The 19,483-nt window shown below is 39.2% G+C and overlaps 1 protein-coding gene across 1 annotated transcript; it reads left to right on the top strand.

Moving 5' to 3' along the window:
* The first annotated feature begins 7,474 nt into the window (after positions 1–7,474).
* skor2 (SKI family transcriptional corepressor 2) lies at positions 7,475–18,867 on the top strand. Its single transcript, XM_004538368.5, has 9 exons — positions 7,475–7,773; positions 9,483–11,491; positions 12,009–12,072; positions 12,801–12,878; positions 15,277–15,342; positions 15,488–15,586; positions 15,847–15,914; positions 16,875–16,938; positions 17,253–18,867. The coding sequence occupies exons 2-8, from the start codon at positions 9,509–9,511 to the stop codon at positions 16,929–16,931; spliced, it is 2,415 nt and encodes an 804-aa protein (XP_004538425.1). The 5' UTR covers positions 7,475–7,773; positions 9,483–9,508; the 3' UTR covers positions 16,932–16,938; positions 17,253–18,867.
* The last annotated feature ends 616 nt before the right edge of the window (positions 18,868–19,483 follow it).

Raw genomic sequence — 19,483 nt, 5'->3', positions numbered from 1 at the left:
TGTTAAAGACAGAACACAGAGACAATGAACGTGAAATGACAAGACTGACAAACACAGGAAACACTGAGGGAGCTAAACCAGCACCAATAGGGATAAACAAGAAAAACTAATAAATATAAGACATACTAAATATGAGTCTAGAAACACCATAATGATTAGTCAAGAAGTCCATAAACACAAAGCAATTGATTAATGACCCAGAACCATGACAGAAATTGCTTTTAAAATTAATTTTCCTTGTGTTTTTCCATGTGGTATTTTTTTCTCATAAGGAGCTGTTTCAAGGAGGATCAAATGTTTACATTTCTTTCAAAATGACTCTTAATGTATGAAAACGTCCAACTACACCACAATGGGATGATTTGATCTTTTACTTACAGAGATGACTAAATATTTGTGGGCAAATTCATGCTGATCGAGAACAACACTGATCGAGGTCAATGATGGCTGTTTCCCTTTATTTTTTCTTTATTTCACTTACTCTGTTTGATTCCCTTCTTTCTTTTCTCGTCTTTTATTTATCCCCTCCATCCTCGTATCCCTCTCTATGTTGTCTGGTGATTAAGAGGTAGTTTAACCTCTAGTCCTCATTAATTATAGACGAATAGAAAAAGCCTGGGTTGTTCCACTTCCTGTCTGTAGCACTAATAGAGCCCTTAACATTCACATTAACATAGCTCTTGTTTACTCAGGGAGATGGACAGACAAGTCAGAAACATGGCCGAGTGGAAAGATGAGACACACAAATGCACCATGTCAATAGCGTAATGCATGCAAACTGCATGAACAAGCCTATGTGGGCACCTGAGTATTACACCCACATGTGTGCGATAACACATTTAAAAATGCTCCTTAAAGCAGCCTCCACTCCTCTACACTTCTGGGATACTGGATGTGACCATGAGCAGACTCCTAATTGTTATCTGTAAGTTGCAGCATATGAGCTAAAAGGAATGTGTAAACACGCCCGCCCACACACACACAAGGCAAAGATAATCATGATGTTAATCATGCCTTTTATTTTTAAATGCACTCATATCATTTTGGAATTAAGCTCTTGTACAAGGTTAAATGAGCAATCTCAATCTAAAAAAAAAGATCTCCCTCTCTCTGTGTCTTTCTTTCTCAAACACATGCACAAACACACACACACACACACACACACACACCTCTTGCTCTCATGCACGCACAGCAAGAAAATACTGTTTGCAGGCCTTATGGGACGACATTTGTGGTAATTCATTCAGAATCCATTTTAACACATTGTGCAGACCTAAGTGCCAATCTTCCTTTTTGGTGAGTTTCCATGATTTTATGTCCCATATAAAATGATGCAGTTTGCTCCACAATGGCCTATTTAAGTTACATTACCGCCGAATATCCCCCAGTAAAGAAAATTAAGCCGTGATACTGAGAGATCATCTTGGTTAGTTATCTTCTCCCCGCCGAGATGTGTCGCTTTGACACCCCACAGAGAGAGCTGAATGATTCTCTTGGACGAGAGATAATAGTCTTGTAGTGCGTTACTTGCCTAAGACCTCTCCTTCTCTTTCCCTCCCTCTCTCTCTCTCTGCTTCTTTTCTACCTTTTAACAAACCTAATCCAAAAGAGTTTTATAATTTGAGTTGCATAATGCTGTTATAATAATTATCTAACACATCTATGGGTTACACAAGACAAACAATATCGCAACTTTACATAGTAACCTCTAAGAATCATAAAACAAATTTGTCAGGAGTGTGAAAAAAAAACATGATAATGAAGCTGAGAGAAGTCACCGTTACTTCCTTTTGTCTTTTCTTTTTGTTTTTCCACTTTTAACTTGCACTGCTTAACATCATGAGAAAAATCCCCCAAATGCTCCAGTGTAAAAAAATTCCACTCAGGAAGGGTGTTTCTAAATCCTGTTTCTGGATTATATTCGTAAACACACACAAACAATCTAAATGTACCATTAGTTCTACTGACTTGCTACTGCTTCAAAAGCAGCCTGCATCGCATCAATCTGAGCTATATTCAGAAGATAAAACATTTAAAGAACAATACCGCTGGTTTTACATGTTTTAGCTCGTTAACCACAAAACGTATTATGAGCACTGTGTTACTGCAGACAGCTTTCTATAGCATAAGTTTTTAATAGATTTCCCAGCTTAGAATGGTATCCACGCTTCCCATGAGGGCGAAAGACTTTTATCAAAACTGTCCCACTTCTCCAGTCCATTATGATGCGATGATAATGCAGCTTTGACCACAAAAATAAAACCAGCTAAACGGCCAATAAAATACATTTCCCATGTCAACAAGCTCTTAAAGTCATCCTTTTGGTGGAAAGTGCACGTACCATTGTGCTCTAGCTTGTGCACAAATGTGTCAAACAAACTGAGAAAACGATAACATCAAGCCTGCAAAGATGGACACACACACACACACCAACACACACTCACACACACACAAGCACGCACGCACACAGCCCAGCCCCTTCTGACCTTGCAGGCTCTCTGCTTGGCTTTAAAGCGCACTGTAGCGCCCAGCAGTCTGCCTGCACTGCAGAGCTAATTGGCTTCAGCTCAGTGTTCACTGTTAACGTCTCATTACTCATTCCACTTAAAATAACTTACACGAGTTTGCTTGTGTTCAGGGGTCATTAAAAGTCAAGCAAGCCTTTAATTATGGATCTGAGTCATTCAGTAAATAAAACTGTATCTTCCTACAGCTCCAAATTGTACAGTATCCTTTTTTTTAGTCCTTCCTAACATACCTGTTCACACAGTGAATGCTCTGAAGGACCAAACATCGGGGAAACTTGAGATGATCATGGAAAAACTGATAAGGCTGATTGATAAAATATTAAATGAAGGAACTCCAGGTGGGACTTCCACAAACGTACTTCAAAACTTAGGTCACCCTCGCAGATGAGTAAAAGCTAACAAAGAGCAGCGTAACAAATTAACACCAGAAGTGGTCAACTTCTCATAAAACAACCTCTTTTTAAATAAACATACATTCATATGGAGACTCAAATCAGCAACAATTATATTGTGAAAGATTATAGAGAGTATATTTGAACACAGTATGTACTTCCTTAATTAATTAAATTAACAGTGCAAGGGTTGTTTTGTTACAAGCTGTACTTGAACACAATGAGGGCCTCTGCACATATCTGAAGCAGGTAAAACATAGCATTGGATACTTACACCTGCATTTGCCTGAAATGAATCTGTAACTTGAAGGATCAGGTAATTATGCAGATTCATGTCAGGAATAATATTTCTAGGACTTAGAAAGCTACAGTATAGACACACTAAATTAAATTGTGTTTTGGGACTTTCTTTACTTAAACATTTGCACTAAATTTAACACCTTTTTGGGACTAAGTTTTATTGCTATGTCAGAGCAACGTTCACACACACAAATCTCTGCAGAGCAGGTGGGCACACAAAATGTGATCAGATGAATGAGTATAAGGTGGTGAATTTCTAAAAGGTGAAAACAAACCAGCGAGAACGTACATGCGCTTATTTACAAACGATTTAAAAGAGCGATGTGCCTTTTTGCTTGATTAAAAATTATTTTCTGTGAACATTGAGTCACGTGAATTTGGCACAATTATCATTTCTCAATAATTCACTGGCTAATGTTCCAGATCTGCGATGAAATATGGGAACCTTTAGTTGTTGGTCTGTTCTGCTAATTGGTACAAGCGCCTCGGGCAAGCTCACATCTAACAAACTGAGGACAGCATCACTCACAGGGCTGAGTCTTGATACGGGAGCAGTTTAAAAATAGAACCATGACAAATAAAATCTAAATTAGAACAGATGGCACCTGGAGTTGATGATTTACACCCACATATGAGAGCACTTGAAACATTAAGATTCCCACAGAAAAGAGAAAAAAAATCGTGTAATACGTAAAAAGAAAAACTGTTTTTGGCCCACGGCTTTAAATAGGCGTTAAGATTCAGTGTAATAATGTAACCTAATAGGCTGTGACAGGGCAGCACTAATGCTGTAAATAGACCAGCACTGTTTCGGTATTCTTTCATTCTAGTCATTTATTTAAACTGGCAAAAATATAAAAAAAAAAAAAAAGTTAAACAAATTAAAAAAAATATATATATATAGAAAAAAAGATAATGTAATATTAAACTTAATTACTTTTTCGTATTTTTTTAACATGTGTGTTAATTGTAATGCACTTTAAATCTTCACTGCAGAACTCAGTCGAAGGATTCAGTAGAAGACGCGAGGACGAGTGTGCGCCATATTGTAGCCTACATCTGCCTCTAAATCCGCAATAAATTAATATAAGCTCTGGTGAGTTGTTAGAGAACCAACGTGAATATATTTTGTGGTTAAATATCAGTTTTGTTTTAGATGCTGTCTCGTTTAAAAACATAAATAAATACAATATTCGAACAGCTTGAAGTAGGATGATCTGAATGGCAGTTTAAAAATGTATAAAATACATTTTGTTCTTGTTCTGTAAGTTGCATGTGTGCAACTGTTTCAAGAGAATGAGGGTTACTAATAAAATAATGAAAATCAAATCGATGCTGTGGGGTACTTCAGTCTTGATCCAGTGCCTTTTGAAAAAAGGAGGTGATGCATCTGAGTATGGTAATCACTCTCCCGGGGCATGTTTCACTTATTGACAGATTTGATGTTAAATGTCTCAAGATCACTTAGTGTTGTAGCTCTTAATTTATTATGTTTTTGGACGTGCAGCACTCGCTCTCCTTTTTTTTCATCCAGCTTTGACCCTCCGAGGTCACACAAGCATTTTTTTTTTCCTTTAACCGCAAGATTAATTTCTCAGTAGGGCGACCGACTAATGCATTACGAAAAAAAGTGAAATGTATTCCAACGGGACTAATAGCTCTATTGTATTCCAATACGTCTTTTCCTGCTTCACATGGTTTAGTCATGCTCGGATTTTGATAACATGTCAGAGACATCTCTGTCCTGGAGAAGGAAAGTTAACCCAACAAACGAGTAGCCATTCATTTACTTCATTGCTGTTTATCTGCGCATTATTAGTGAGACCAATATAAAACAAATACATCCAGACATAAAAGTTATTTCATATTCTACATTATTTCACATTCTGCAGCAAATTGCCACATATTTATTTTAAATATCTGGTAACCACGTGGTAAACATAGATAATATAATCATATCTAAATTTTTATTATTTTTAAATAGGCCACTTCTGGGTAGGGTGTTATGTAAGTGTTTGCCAAAACACATTTCTGAAGCAAGATTGGGTATCAGCTCTTGAAGGTAGGCCTACTTTACCTGGTTTTTACACTCTTTTATTCCCCTCGCCCTCTATTGTGACGTCACCAAGCACCATAACTGCGGCCCGTGCGTGACTCCGCTCTTTGCCCCCCTTTCCTACCAGCCCCAACCCACCTCTTGTCCCATTGCAGAGTGTTCCCGTGGCGTCCGTCCGCGAGACAAAAGCACGCGCAGTGACATCCTAAATTGGTTTGAAAAGGAGCAGATGGGGCTCTCGCTCTCCTCTGTGTCGCACACACACACACACAGGCGCGCACAGATTTAAAGCAGAGCCTAAAAGCGATTCTGTCATGTTTATCAAGATGCTATTGAGAAAAGATTGGGCGAGAATAAATTACAGGCAATCTCAGTATCCGGCAGCCTTTTAACCAGACTGACAGTTACTCAGACAGATGAATGCGTAATTTGAAATTCGCAAGGAAGAAGTTGGATTAAAAGCGGGCTTTCCAAAACTTTCAGTGTTGATGACTTTTATGAATTATCTGATGGTGTGCAAGGAAATTAATGGGTGACATGAAAGTAAAAATCTAGGGACTGGATGTCTCTCGATTATGTTAAGATATGTCGAACGTTACAACATTTTATGTGTAATTTAGACAAAATAAAATATTAGTCCGCACTGCAGCTTTTATTTATTCAGGCAATTCGGAGCAAATAAAGATCCCTGCGTGTTTTGCCCCCGTGGTAATTGTTTATTTCACCTTCCGACAACTAAGATAATAATAAAAGTGGGGATAAAATTTATTCCAACCTTCGTGTCTTTTCAAAAACATTCTGCTAAAAAGTTCCTTAGAAGTTGAGATACCTCAGTTATAATTTTCAGTTCAGAGACAAACACACCTGTGTTGATGTTTAACGTGTGTGCAGTTTTCTTTCTGAGACTGGTCTCTTTCTTATTCCCTACATAAAGTTTCCATCCTGCCCCACGACGAGCCACAGAAGAATCTGTCCTGAGAGCAACTTTGTTATCAACGTGTCTTAATTAACAAGGACGATCATTATTTGGAACTAGGACTTCCCCATGAGTGCACTCGCATGAAGAGTTAAACGAGATCATTTTGCGGATAACTTCAGATAAATGTGAGGCCGCTAGTATCTGGGTTATGGACTTCATATTTAGGTCTTCGCTTCACATGTGTAATTTGCCTGCATATTTTTAGTGGAAGGAGTAATTCAGCAGTTGCAAAAACACCTGCTTCGGAGCTTGGAGTAAGGGTTTGGTAACAAATGCTCTGAACCCCTCCCGCGGGAACACTTATCCGATCCCTCTGCTGAAATTTTTTAAGAGCCTTTATCAGGTGAATTGCACCTTTTATAGCATCGTGTGTTAGCTGGGTGCATCGCTGAGCCTCGGTTACAACATATGATATAGTTTGCAGTGTGCTTCCTGCTGCCGTTTAAAAGTCCTGGAAACGACCTGCACATGTTTAGACAGTCATATTTCCAAAAGCCTGCTCAGCGTTGAATGTGGGTATCAGCTGCCCTGATAGATATTATTCTGATCCTCAGACTGTCTGCCGGCCTGTCTGTCTGCTGTCTCAGCTTTTATTTTTCCTTTCTTCGGCCCCCACGGCCAAGCTAGTGTTTTACTCCACACCATGTCTGTGTTTAAAAGCCATATTTCCAATTCAAGTCTCTTCGTCGGACCGTGTGTGCTGCCAGCAGTCTCTTTTAACATCAGTTTGGTGGTAATTAATTTGCAACTCGGGGTGTGCGTCCCGCGGACCAACAGCAGACAACCATCTGATGGCAACAGCTTGTAGCGTAGCTATGGTTGGTTCTGTGTGAAAATAACCACTTAAGCTGAAATTAATATTCATTAGGCCGATGATATGGTAAGTAAAATAGCTAAAATTGCGCCCCTCCTATATCCTGGGTTTGTCTTTTTTTAGTGTAGGTGGCTGTTTAAAGTTTGAAGGCGCGCGCTCTGGACTCATTACCCTGGACCTCTGTGGCGTTAATTTGAGTTTTCCAGCGTTTCGCTGACAGTTAGGGAGACGTCATTTTAGCTGTTCACTTGGACAGAGCGGCGCAGTGAGGGAAGGCGGGAGGTGGGAGGTTTGTGTGCGCGCGTGAAGGTGTGCGGGTGTCTGTCCCGGATGGTGGGCTGAGCTCGCGCCACACGCCAATCAAACTCGAGGCAGGTGTGCTGCCGGGTGAGAGAGAGAGCGCGTGAGGGAGAGAGAGAGAGGGAGAGAGAGGAGGGGGGATTAGGACTGCGCGAGGTGTCTCAGAAAAGGGAATAAAGCCGGCGCGAGCGCCGCAGTTTACTCACATCATGAGCAGGCTCTCTCTACAGTTAAAAAGTAAATAAATAAAAAATAGCTTCCACGTGTTTCCCGGATACAAGGTTTCTCGTTTGTTTGTTTTTTACGTGATAAAATGAGTCTTTTAAAGCTGCGCAGGATAAATCGATTTCTCTCGTGACCGGGATATTTTTGACGCGTTTTGGGATTTTCCCCAGAAGCCGAAGGTAAGGACTGCTGATCATTCCCGAGCTTACTCTGGTTAAAGTGTTGTAAAAGTGTAGACTGTTATCGATTTGTGTTACATGAACAGTGGGGACAGAAAATGCGATGCATGTATAACTCACAGTCCTCTATTTCCTTGGAATACATTGTTATTATTATTGCTTTTGTTGTTGTTGTTATTATTATTGTTATTATTTTGTTGTTGTTGTTATTGTTTTAATTTTGTTCTACCGAAGTTGAACGTGAAACCCACTTGTGAAAACTTTAATGGAAGCATATGTGTTTTCTGCGAAAAAAAAAGAAAAACAAACAGCATAAAAAAAGAAAAGAAATATGTAAAGAAAAAATTTAATATAGTAAAAATTAAAGACGGGCTGAATTCTTGAGTTAAAGTTCTGGTATGCGGAGTCCTGCGTGTCGTCTTTATGCTGTACCTATGAGTAGTTAAATCAAACAGAAGAAGAAGAAAAACACCGCAGTTGTTTTACATTCTTAGACCCAGTGTCCTTTTTCTGTAATACGCAATGTAATTATTAAATTTCTTAGAATGTATAAATGTATTGTAATTTCTTAGCAACGATCTCTTTAATTTAAAATTTTGTGAAATGTTTGTAAAATATTATACCGGTTTATAAAATATATCACAACTGTGTGTGAATGCAGAACCAACATAAGATGCGCTGTAAGGGATTTATGGAAATTTCTGGCATGCAAATTTGCTGTTTCTAAAAAAAGTGAAAACAATATATTCATAATACATTTACAAAAAATAACTTTTATTCTCAAGAAGCTCATATAAATCTCTTATTTACACTATTCGTTATATTCAGTAATTATCATTATCATACTTAAAATATATGCAAAAATATAAGGTATATTAAAATAAGCACAATAAATAAACACAATAAAAATTATATGAAGTAACGCACGAATGGGACATCTGAAGTGCCACAGTTCTATTAAAGGCAATAAGATTGGCATCATATAAGCAAAGCCTTGTGAATGGTACAGAAATAATAATAATAACTATATGCAACCTTATTAAAATACCGTATGTGCCATTGGTGGTATTTGCATTATTTTATTTTTAATTTTTTTAAATGATTCTTTTTTTTAAAGTACACTTCACAGCAGTGCTTATGAAAGAGTGTTTCCTCATCCTCCTGAATCATTTTTCCCATTTGATAATTCAAAAATTCGCAGGAGCCACATCGAGATATACCTCCTGAGCATTTAAAAAATATATTTGCTGTCATCAAAACAAGTAACAGCAATAATATTCCATCTGCACAATTCAGCTTCGATTTCTGTGCCCCTTATGAAATTGCAAGAATAGTCAGAAATTAAAATACATTAAAAATATTAAAATAAGCATTTAGCTGTGATGTCAAAATATTTCTAAATTAATTGTTAACTTTCTTAAAAAACAGATTTTGAAAGGGTAATCAGATACATTTAATTAAAATGTTACATTTCACTGGATTTTTTTATTTATTCTCTTTGCTCTCCCTTATCCACTTCTCTGTTATTTATTATTTTGAGGAATATTTATTTGGTCGAAGTGCATATTAGGTAATAAGAAACTCATTTCATATTGCTGATAATACAGGTAGAGAAGCGCTCGTAAACTGTTTTAAAAGGTTATTTATGAATTAATAAATGTTGAACTTTCTTTCTTTCTTTCTTTCTTTCTTTCTTTCTTTCTTTCCAGGTTTTTTTTTTACTTTTTATCCGAGCATGGACAAGACTCATCTTTCAAGCCCTACTGATATCATAATGACAAGCTCAACAGGCCCCTACCAACAGGAACCCCTGACTCCACCCAGGCCCACCCATCACCACTCTTCATCCTCTTCCTTATCGTCACCCTCTCCTTCTTCTTCCTCCTCACCACTCAAACCCAACCAGGTTGGCCAGGTCTTCCTTTATGGCGTTCCCATTGTATCACTGGTCATAGATAATACAGAGAGACTTTGCTTGGCGCAGATTTCCAACACACTTCTCAAGAATTACAGTTATAATGAGATTCACAATCGTCGGGTGGCACTGGGCATCACCTGTGTTCAGTGCACGCCGGTTCAGCTGGAGATACTCCGAAGGGCCGGCGCCATGCCCATCTCGTCACGACGCTGTGGCATGATCACCAAGCGTGAAGCTGAGCGTCTGTGCAAGTCCTTTCTCGGAGAGAACTCGCCACCGAAACTCCCCGACAACTTTGCTTTCGATGTAACACATGAGTGCGCCTGGGGTTGCCGTGGTAACTTCATTCCTGCACGCTACAATAGTTCAAGGGCCAAATGCATCAAGTGTTCCTTCTGCAACATGTACTTCTCCCCAAATAAGTTTATTTTCCATTCCCACCGCTCAACACCAGAAACCAAATATACCCAGCCTGATGCTGCCAACTTTAATTCCTGGCGACGACACCTCAAACTAACCGACAAACATCCACCAGAGGAGTTAATTTATGCGTGGGAAGATGTCAAAGCTATGTTCAATGGAGGCAGCCGAAAGAGAGCCTTGCCCTCGTCTTCCCATTGTTCTGCTATGGGTCCCATGAAGAGTCTGTCAGGTTCAGTGGTGCCTCACGTAATGGGACCTGAGCTGGGTGCTCAGAAAAGAACCCGCTTTGAAGATGAGGATGATCTGGATGGAGGGAGTCTTTCTCCTCGTAAGACACCACGTAGTTACCCTGTCATTCCTGTCCCAAGCAAAGGTTTCGGCATGCTGCAGAAGTTCCCTCCTACATCACTCTTCCCCTCCCCTTATCCCTTTCCAGCATTTGGCCTCTGCCAGCAGAAAAAAGAGGACAGTGATGTGCCAGCTGGACAGAAAGGGGCAGGGTTGTCTGGTCTTTTATGGCCCGGTCGAAAAGACTCTTTTTATCCTCCTTTCTGCATGTTTTGGCCACCAAGAGCAGCAGGAGGAATCCCTGTCCCCACTTACATCCATCCTCAGCCCAGCACCCTCTCCTCCCTGACAGACAACCCCTCACTGAGGCAGGCCTTCCTGGATCTCTCAGACCCCAGTGAATCTGGAGCTGTGAGTGGAAATGGAAGTGGGATCAATGCAACTATGACTCCCAGTGGCGGGTCCACCACACCCAAATCTGGGCTGTTTGACACAGAGTGTACAACAGTTACCACCGACCCTCGCCCTGTCACCTCAGAGGGCTGGCTCAAACTACTGGAGAACCCAACTCTCCAGTCAAGGAAGTCAAGCTATGGCTCTGCGTTCCGACCTGTCATCAAAGATGCAGAAAGCATTGCCAAGCTCCACAGCAATGGCGGAGGGGTCACTGGAGCAACGGATGAAGACTTTGTAGTCACCAGATCAGACCAACACCCGCGGCTATCACCAACTAGCAGTTGCAGCTATGGAAGTGAAAGTGGAGGTGATGGGGAACCGGAGGGAGCAGAAAGCGAGGAGGAGGGGGAAGTGGATGTGGAGTCATCAAAGCAAGATGATGAAGAGGAGGGAAGCTTTACAAACAGACCACCACAGACTCAAACCAACCTGTACCTCTCTGCGCTGAGTGACAATGCTGGAGAGGATAGGGGGAAAGACAGAGGGAGTGGCGCAATGTATCCCGGTACGTCCCCTCGATCCTCCTCAGATCCGATCCAGCAGGAGTCTCCCAGCCTGCCCACCTCCCCTCCTGCCAGCTTACCTCTCTCAAGCTCCACCCCACCTCACCGGGAGGACACAGCTTACAAAAACGTAAATATCCCCACAGGCCACTTTAGCTAATTATTATTTAAATGGTGCCGCAGTCAGGCAGTGGTGTGATCTGCATAAGCAGATTGATAGGCTGGTTTCTCCCCGTAGACATGAAAACAGTCACCTCACTCTGATACTAGCTAATAGGCCCAGGTGTGGCTTGTTTAATGGCCACGTTGTGTTCGTTCTCCCTCTGTCACCCCAGCTTGTTAGGGCAACTCTAATCTTTAACCTGTCGACTCCCATGTTAACCAGACCTCCAAGAGGAGGAGGAAGTAGAGGTTCAATTTTGACGATGGTTTTCTTTGGGGGGGTTAAACTATCATCTAGCAACACACTGCAGATTTATCTCAGTATTCATTTTGAGGAATAAAAGCATAGTCTCCAGTATATTGCAGATTAAATTATTAGTAGTATTAGTATTATCAGAATCAGACTGCCCTGCCTCAGTGCATGTTCCAGTTTTTTAAATTTATTGTCTTAAATTAAATATTTATTAACTATATTTGATTTCCAGGTTCACAAAAACAGAGACGAAGGACTTCCTGCATATGCAACCAAAGACAATTCCAGCATTTCCGGTAAGCGCAAACGTTTTAATCTTTTGGAACAGTTTTTCATTTTAAAGTCTCCACAACACAGAACGCGGCATTGCAGAAATCTAATTAAATGCATTCGTTTTGAAACTGAAAAATAGTTGTTGACACAAAAGTTAAAAAGCACATTAAGCATCATCCTTTTTTTCTCCATCAAATTTGCAACAGCAAATAATCTTTCATATATAATCTCCAGAAATCACTATATTGGTTGCATGGTTTGTTGGACGCTACATCTTCCACCCTGCAGTTGTTTTACGATGTCTCAGTTTCATCAAATGTTTTTTACACTGTTTCATCAAATAGCATTACACAATCTATTTCAGCAAACTGTTACTATTTGCTTCATCAGATGTCCGAGTCTGTTGTATTATAGCATCTTTGTTTCATTTATTGTCTGAGTGAGTGGTTTTATAGTGTCCCTGTGTTCCTGTGAGGCTCATATTCCTGTGACGTTTCATTTGCTCCTCTCATCTCCCACTCTGACCCTTTTCCCGGAGAAAATGTCTTCCCCGTGTTTTCTCGCAGTGCGTTGACAAACACACATGCGTACGCTCGACCATAGCTCCCAAATGCATACACACAAAGGAGACGCACACATCATGCGTACACTTAGTTATCTCCATGTGTCCGGATAACCAGCTCAGCCAATGGCCCTTACTGAATCTCTCTTCCTGTCTGTCTTCCTGTCTTTCGCTCTCATCTTTTCTCAGATGAAACAAAAGAACAGAATAGTTTCTTTGTACCAGAGACTGAGACGTCGGCCCCGGACTACTGGAGGGAGAACTCAGGTATAAAAACTCACGTTTTTGTATTTATTCTTTTTTTATAAGTGGTTGCAAAACAGCTACATTCAGATAGAACACAGAAAATAAACTAAAGGCAAAAGTTGAAACTGGCAAATCAGGCACTGAAAGTATAATTATTGGGATGGAATGGATACCGTCTGCTTATATTTGGTGTTTGATGACACTGATTATTATTTATATTAGAAAGTAAACCTACTTGTGATTAAAATGCTGATTAAAAACTGACACTTTATGACTTTATTTGCAAAACGACACTGATTTCTTACACAAATGACATTCAGAACAGTTCAGTCAGTGAGGGAAAGCCTTTGACTCTTAAGCTTTATCCATCTCCATCTACATGTCCTCTCAGATGGCAAGTTAAGGGATTCATATAAATACACACAGAGATGAAACAGCAGTGCAAAGCTGCCTCTTTCGCCGCTCTGCCACGGCTCCTCTCTTTAGTGGCGTTGTCGCTAGGGCTGTTACTCTTAGGGGGGCCGTTATAGTTCAACAAGAAAACATCAGCTCAGAGATAAGCAGCCGCGCTGGCAATCTCCATCCCAGACCCATATCGCCCCCGACATAATTGCCTTTTTTCCCCTTTCTCAGCGCAAAAAAACCTTTCCCGTTTGAAAAAGATCACAGCTTATTACCTTTTTATATCTGTCAGGAAGACATTAAAAGTGCTTTATGACATCTGTGCCAACATTTATATCTACCCCCCATTCCCTCAACCCCTACACGCACACACATCGTAATGATCCCTGTGCATAATGTATAATGTATTTCGAAAAATTACACGAAACAAATTAAATGAGACCACCTTTCCCCTGATTGCCAAACGTCTCCCTGGGCGGTGGGAAGCTCTACGTGATTAGAAGGCCTGATTCCTCCGAGTCCCTCCACCCCCCTCCACTGTCTTTAAACTCTCCCTCTGTTTCTAGGGAGAAAAAATAATCTAATTTTCCATTTATGTAATGCAAACCGCCTTGGCTTTGACTATTCACGGTTAATTGACTGTCAAACGAGGTTGTTATCCTCGGGCACTGTCTGCAAATTTGCTTGTCAAATGAGACAGAGAGAGGAGAGGAAAGGAGAGAGGAGAGGAGGAGAGAGGAGAGCTCTCTCTGTTCTAAATGAGAGAGAGAGAAGCATAGGGAGGCTTAAGGAGCCAGGACATGAAATGACTGGAGGAGGATACACATATCGAGGGTGCTCACTTGCTTCATTAAGGCGTTCAATGCCTCATTGTCACAATTCAGACATTAGCTCAAACACACACATGCATGCTTACCATGGCAGACACTGGAAATCTGAAGGAAAAACACAGCATGTAATGGAGATATTTGTTCTGAGGATGGCAGACTTTTAAAGCAACAAGTAGATTTATCCTCCAGGAGTTAAAAAAAAGACAAAACAGACAGAACATATATTTTATAAAACATTCGCACTATTAACTGTGAGGATGTTTTTTTTAACCATATTTATGGCTTTTAAATCCTGCTTTAGTTTGCAGGAACTACTTGTATTGGTCAAAAAATCTTAACTTTTGTAGTAAAATCAAAACTTTCCACATCTCCGCCCTTCTTCAGCTTTAACAGCCACCAGATGATTGACTCAAATCTCTCTGACTAGATTGGACGAAGCATGATATTACAATAAGAGGCGAGAACAGTAAAGCTCGTCATAGTCTCCGGTCATCATAAGTAGTTTCCATGAACTTGTACTGACACCTAGAGGCCAGAACATGAATTGCAATGCTTCACTTACAGCTGAAGAGAGGAGGAAACTAAATTAGTCCATGACAAAATAAAAACCAAGTAGTTCTGTCCAAATAATGGAGACTGCAGTTAAGTTGTTTTTGCAATACTTCACTTTACACTTACACTTAACTTTGGCTTTCTGCACACAAAGTCAGCTGACTTCTTTTAGTTTCTGAAGGGTTATCACTCTCTTTTTGATCAGTCTTTTGATCAGCAAATTTTATTGTATTTTTCTATTTTTTCTTTGTTATTCATACTAATTTATTAAATGTTTATGGACATTGTTTCTCCTAATTTTTCCTCACACTTTTGCCATCCAGTCTGTTGTTTTTCTTGTTGAGTCTCACCGTGCACATTCTGTTCTCATCCTTATCCTGATCTAACAAACAGACATAACCTCCTTTAGGCGATCAAATGATGCCTGATGCTTTCACTTAACTTCACTTACATTTGTAGCTTTTCTGGTTGCTTTTGAATAACTGATTTCAAGATCATTTATAGTTTATGAGCATGGCCTTAAATTCATTATTTTTATTTGTTTGTTTTGTACTCATTTCCTGTTCGTGGATCAAATCCCAGTTTAGTTAACAATTAATTTCAAAGTTTGAAATTAAGTCTCTTCATGTTTTCAGGCGATCAAAGCCAGGGTGCTGCTTCTCCTGTGCAGCTGAAAAAGGATGTTGAGAGCATGGAGAAAGGTAAGGGCTGTTTGAGCACATCTCAGCTGCACTGACCATAGAAAACTAGTAATCTATACTAGATGGACATTTGTGAGATTGTGAGAGAATATTTTAATGCAACCACTCTCATATTTTCCTTCTGCTTTCTTCTGTCCTTCTGTAGAAGAGCTCCAGAAGGTTCTGCTGGAACAGATCGACTTCAGGAGGAGACTGGAGCAAGAGTTTCACGCTTTGAAGGGCACCTCACCATTTCCTGTCTTCCGTAAGTCAGTTTTTTCCCCCTTACCCTGATTTCTTTTTAGTTTCCATACTCTGAAGGGCAACTTCTCCTTTTCTGTCTTTCTTATAGTCTCTTACACCTTTACCTTTATCCCCATTTTTACCTTTCAGTTTTTTATTTTCGCCGATTTTTTTTTGCTCAACCCTTTTCTGTCATCGGCTGTCTTTATCACTCCAATTTTCCAAAATGACAATACACGCGCCACCTAATCAAGGTTTGTTTTTATTGTACGCTAATTTCAGACAATTTTCAAGATCAGATGAAACGAGAGCTCGCCTACAGAGAGGAGATGGTCCAACAGTTACAGATGGTAAGACTACTAATGTTAGTGCTTAACACTGATGGAAATATGCTTTTAAATGACAAATTAAACACCCTTTTTTAGATACACAAATTAAAAGAAAATCTTCATGATTGCCTTAAAAATTGTCTGCAAGGATTTTGAGAAAAAATATAATTAAGACTAATTATGCAGTACTTACTAAAATACAGTGACATCACATCAACCGAAACAAAAAAAAATCTAAAACCGATGAGGAAATGTGCCAGTCAATTCTCTGACTACTGCTAGAGATTGTATGCATACTTGGGAAATCCTTGCCATGGGTTAAAACAAAAACAAAAATTAAAGGCTGAATAAATGAAGCCATCACTAGGACTTGACCGGACACATGCGTTTGCTTATTTGTCCATCAAATGACAGAGCCAATCATCTAGTTTGTCTTTCACGGGTGAGAAGTTCCTTTGCAGCCATCTGAGTGTTTCCGTCGACATCAATCACTGGAGCAGCTGGCAGACAGGCTGACAGACGCTGTTTGTCTTTGTTTTCTGACACATGCCACCACTGTACACGCTTGTGTGCACACAGTGGCAAGGCGTGCGCCAAAACGCACACAAGAACATGCATTCATGTAATCACAAAGGCAGGCGATTATGAATATGGGTTCAAGCTAATTTATAAGCCTGTATGTGCACACCAAATGCACATACTCACGTAAATAATTGACAAATGTGTCTAGAACCAGCAGATGGATCTGTCTGAGAGTAATGACACATTAAGTTCACACAGACATGCAAATGAACTCCAAAAAATGTTTAATTTGTGTTGACAGACTTTTACTTTCACCAGCTTGGCTAGAGTTTTGGATTTTCATATTTCCACCAATGATAAAATCATAATAGTAAAGTTTACTTTAGAGAACCTTTTTCAGTGTTAAAGGTATTTCTTTAGGAAGAATGTAACGTTTTATGTCGCGTTTTTGCCTTTCAGATTCCCTACGCAAACATCATCAGAAAAGAAAAGATCAGCTCCCATCTCAACAAGTAGCAAAGAGGTGAATATTTTTCAGTAAATTTAAAATGAAGCTTAAAGAAATGTAAAAATAAATAGTTATCACATAAAAAGCTTTTGACAAGCTGCACATTATTAAGCCTCATATTTACATCATAATAGAGATAATGGCAAGACAGTGAAATATACTTAATTTTCATTTGATTGATAATAAACTGTCTTATAGCATTAACACATTTGGCATTACTGGCTACATTTTATTATAATTTTCTGGGGTGATTCTAAACAATCAGTTAAATCAGTATGGAAAAACTCTTACCCTGAATGTAAAACTAATGTAATTTCCCTTTTTTTTAGGATTAGCACACAGAAAACTGACAGAGACCATCACCGACAGAGAGGATGTGAAACTATATCATACATTATATTACTTTTCGCGGGACAGCAATTATTCTGCTGCTTCTTCGATATCACCTCTGTTAGTTGCTCTCTACACACTGCCTGCTAAGAACTCATGTGAGGCTGTGGGACATCATACTGGTAAAAGATTTCTAAAGTTTTTCCTCTTTTTCCCTGGTTCAAGTTCCCTAACTGAACTTAATTGACTGAAACCTGTGACACAGTGTGTTGGCAGTCACGTTCAAAGCATTAGCCAACCGGGACCAAAGCAACCTCGCCCTTTGAGGACCACCAGGAAGGCAGTTGTAGATGTCAGAAAACTAATTTCCAGGCATAAAAAAAAAGTAAATAAAGATTGGATGTTTTTATCTGCCCGTGGGCTCAACTGTACATTGGCCAAACTCTGGATGAAAAAGGACTAAGATAGGTTGTATTTGTATCACCAAGTGATGGCCCTGAAGAGAAACAAGCACGACAACATTTATCTATTATCAACATTTGATCCCAAAGGGACTTCATCATGTTCAACTCTAATCATTCCCTGTAAACACGAGCCACCACCACCAGTTTGTCAGTGGCTGGACACACACAACCTTGGTTTAGTATGTCAGATGAATTAAAATAAATAAATAAATAAAGCACTGATATTTACAATGGTACTACAACACGGTACCACAAAAAACGTCCACATATATGTGTATATATATATATATATATATATATATATATATATATATATATATATATATATATATATATATATATATATATAAATTTTGCAGTTTACAACTCTATTAACAGCATTTCAAAACCACCGTTTTTACCTTGTCCTTAATTAATGTCACATCTGATTATATTTAATACTTTATTTATAAAGTCAGAGTTACCTGAAATTATGTCCTGTGTCACATTAACTGCAGACTGTGTACCATATGGAACTGAGCAGCTGTAAGACACAGTGAAGGTTCATTCTCCCACAAGACGTTTTCCTGTCGTAACGTCTTATGATTATCACTAAATAAATATTGCTGCCATCAGCTGCAGAATCTGCCTCGTTGTTTTGGAAATGAAAAACTCTGTACACGTGCTTTCTCTCCAGAAAGAGCATCCGAGAGTAAAGGCCTGAAGTTTGTCAGTGTTGTATATTTATATGTAAATTATTTCACCTTATTGTATAAAATGTCATACATGTGAATACTGATCTTCACAGTCATTCTACCTATCTCTCTGTGTGTGTGTGTGTGTGTGCGTTTTGTTTTGTTTTTTTGCTTTTTTTTGTTTATTTATTTGAGTATCAACTCCTGAGACCCCAATTGTGATAATACTATTTATTATAATGTGAAATGAAAAAGAAAGAGACACAGGGGTGGTGGCGATGATGGTGATGTTTGAGCAAAATCAAAAAGAGCAAAAGTGACAACTCACTCATCTTGTTTATAAAATAAATGGACAAAGTTGTCATTTACTGAGAAAATGTTATCATTAGAAGCTGTTATTGCAGATGTATTTCAGAATGTTCTTGTAGTTTCTCTACTATTTATGTGTAAATTAAAAGTCTATATGAAAAACTGAATGTGGAGGACTAGTTCATGTTTGTGTGGATGGAGTCCCTTTACCCAGAACATGAAGTTCTTTCTGAAACTAAAAGCAGGCTGTTAAGAAGATCCCGGTTATTATATCTAAATGCAAACTTATGTTTTATGGGAAGTGTGGTTCAGAAGATGGAGTGGGCTGTTGACTAGTCAGAAGTAAGTGTTTTTCTATATGTCAAACTGTCCTTCAGCAAAATATTGAATGCTAAGTGCATCCATCAGAGTGTGAGTGTGGGACTGTTAAGTTAAACTTGCTTAGCCATAGAAAAAGGTGCTTGTGTAAATGTATGTGTGAATGAGTGGATCAAGTTTGCAATAAGCAAGCACTCGGGGATCTGCATGCATGCTTGTGTTGCCTCTTAAAGATGCTGTAGAAATTTTAAAAAAAAGAAAAAAAAAAGGTAAGAGTGAAGTCAAACTGATTTATAAGACCAATTCAAAACAACAGCCGAACAGCTAAAATGGCATAAAACAACAGGGCAGGTAAATCAAATGGAAATAGGATGGAAAAACACCAATAAAACAGTATAAGAAAAGAGTAATTGAGTGATGTGGTCACTTAATATTCATTGCGCGTGTGTGTGAATCTGGCTACGT

This window comes from Maylandia zebra, linkage group LG7 (genome assembly GCF_041146795.1).
Source record: "Maylandia zebra isolate NMK-2024a linkage group LG7, Mzebra_GT3a, whole genome shotgun sequence".
Classification (NCBI taxonomy): Eukaryota; Metazoa; Chordata; class Actinopteri; order Cichliformes; family Cichlidae; genus Maylandia; species Maylandia zebra.
The sequence above is the reverse complement of the archived record's forward strand: the minus strand, read 5'-3'. Positions and strand labels throughout refer to the sequence as shown.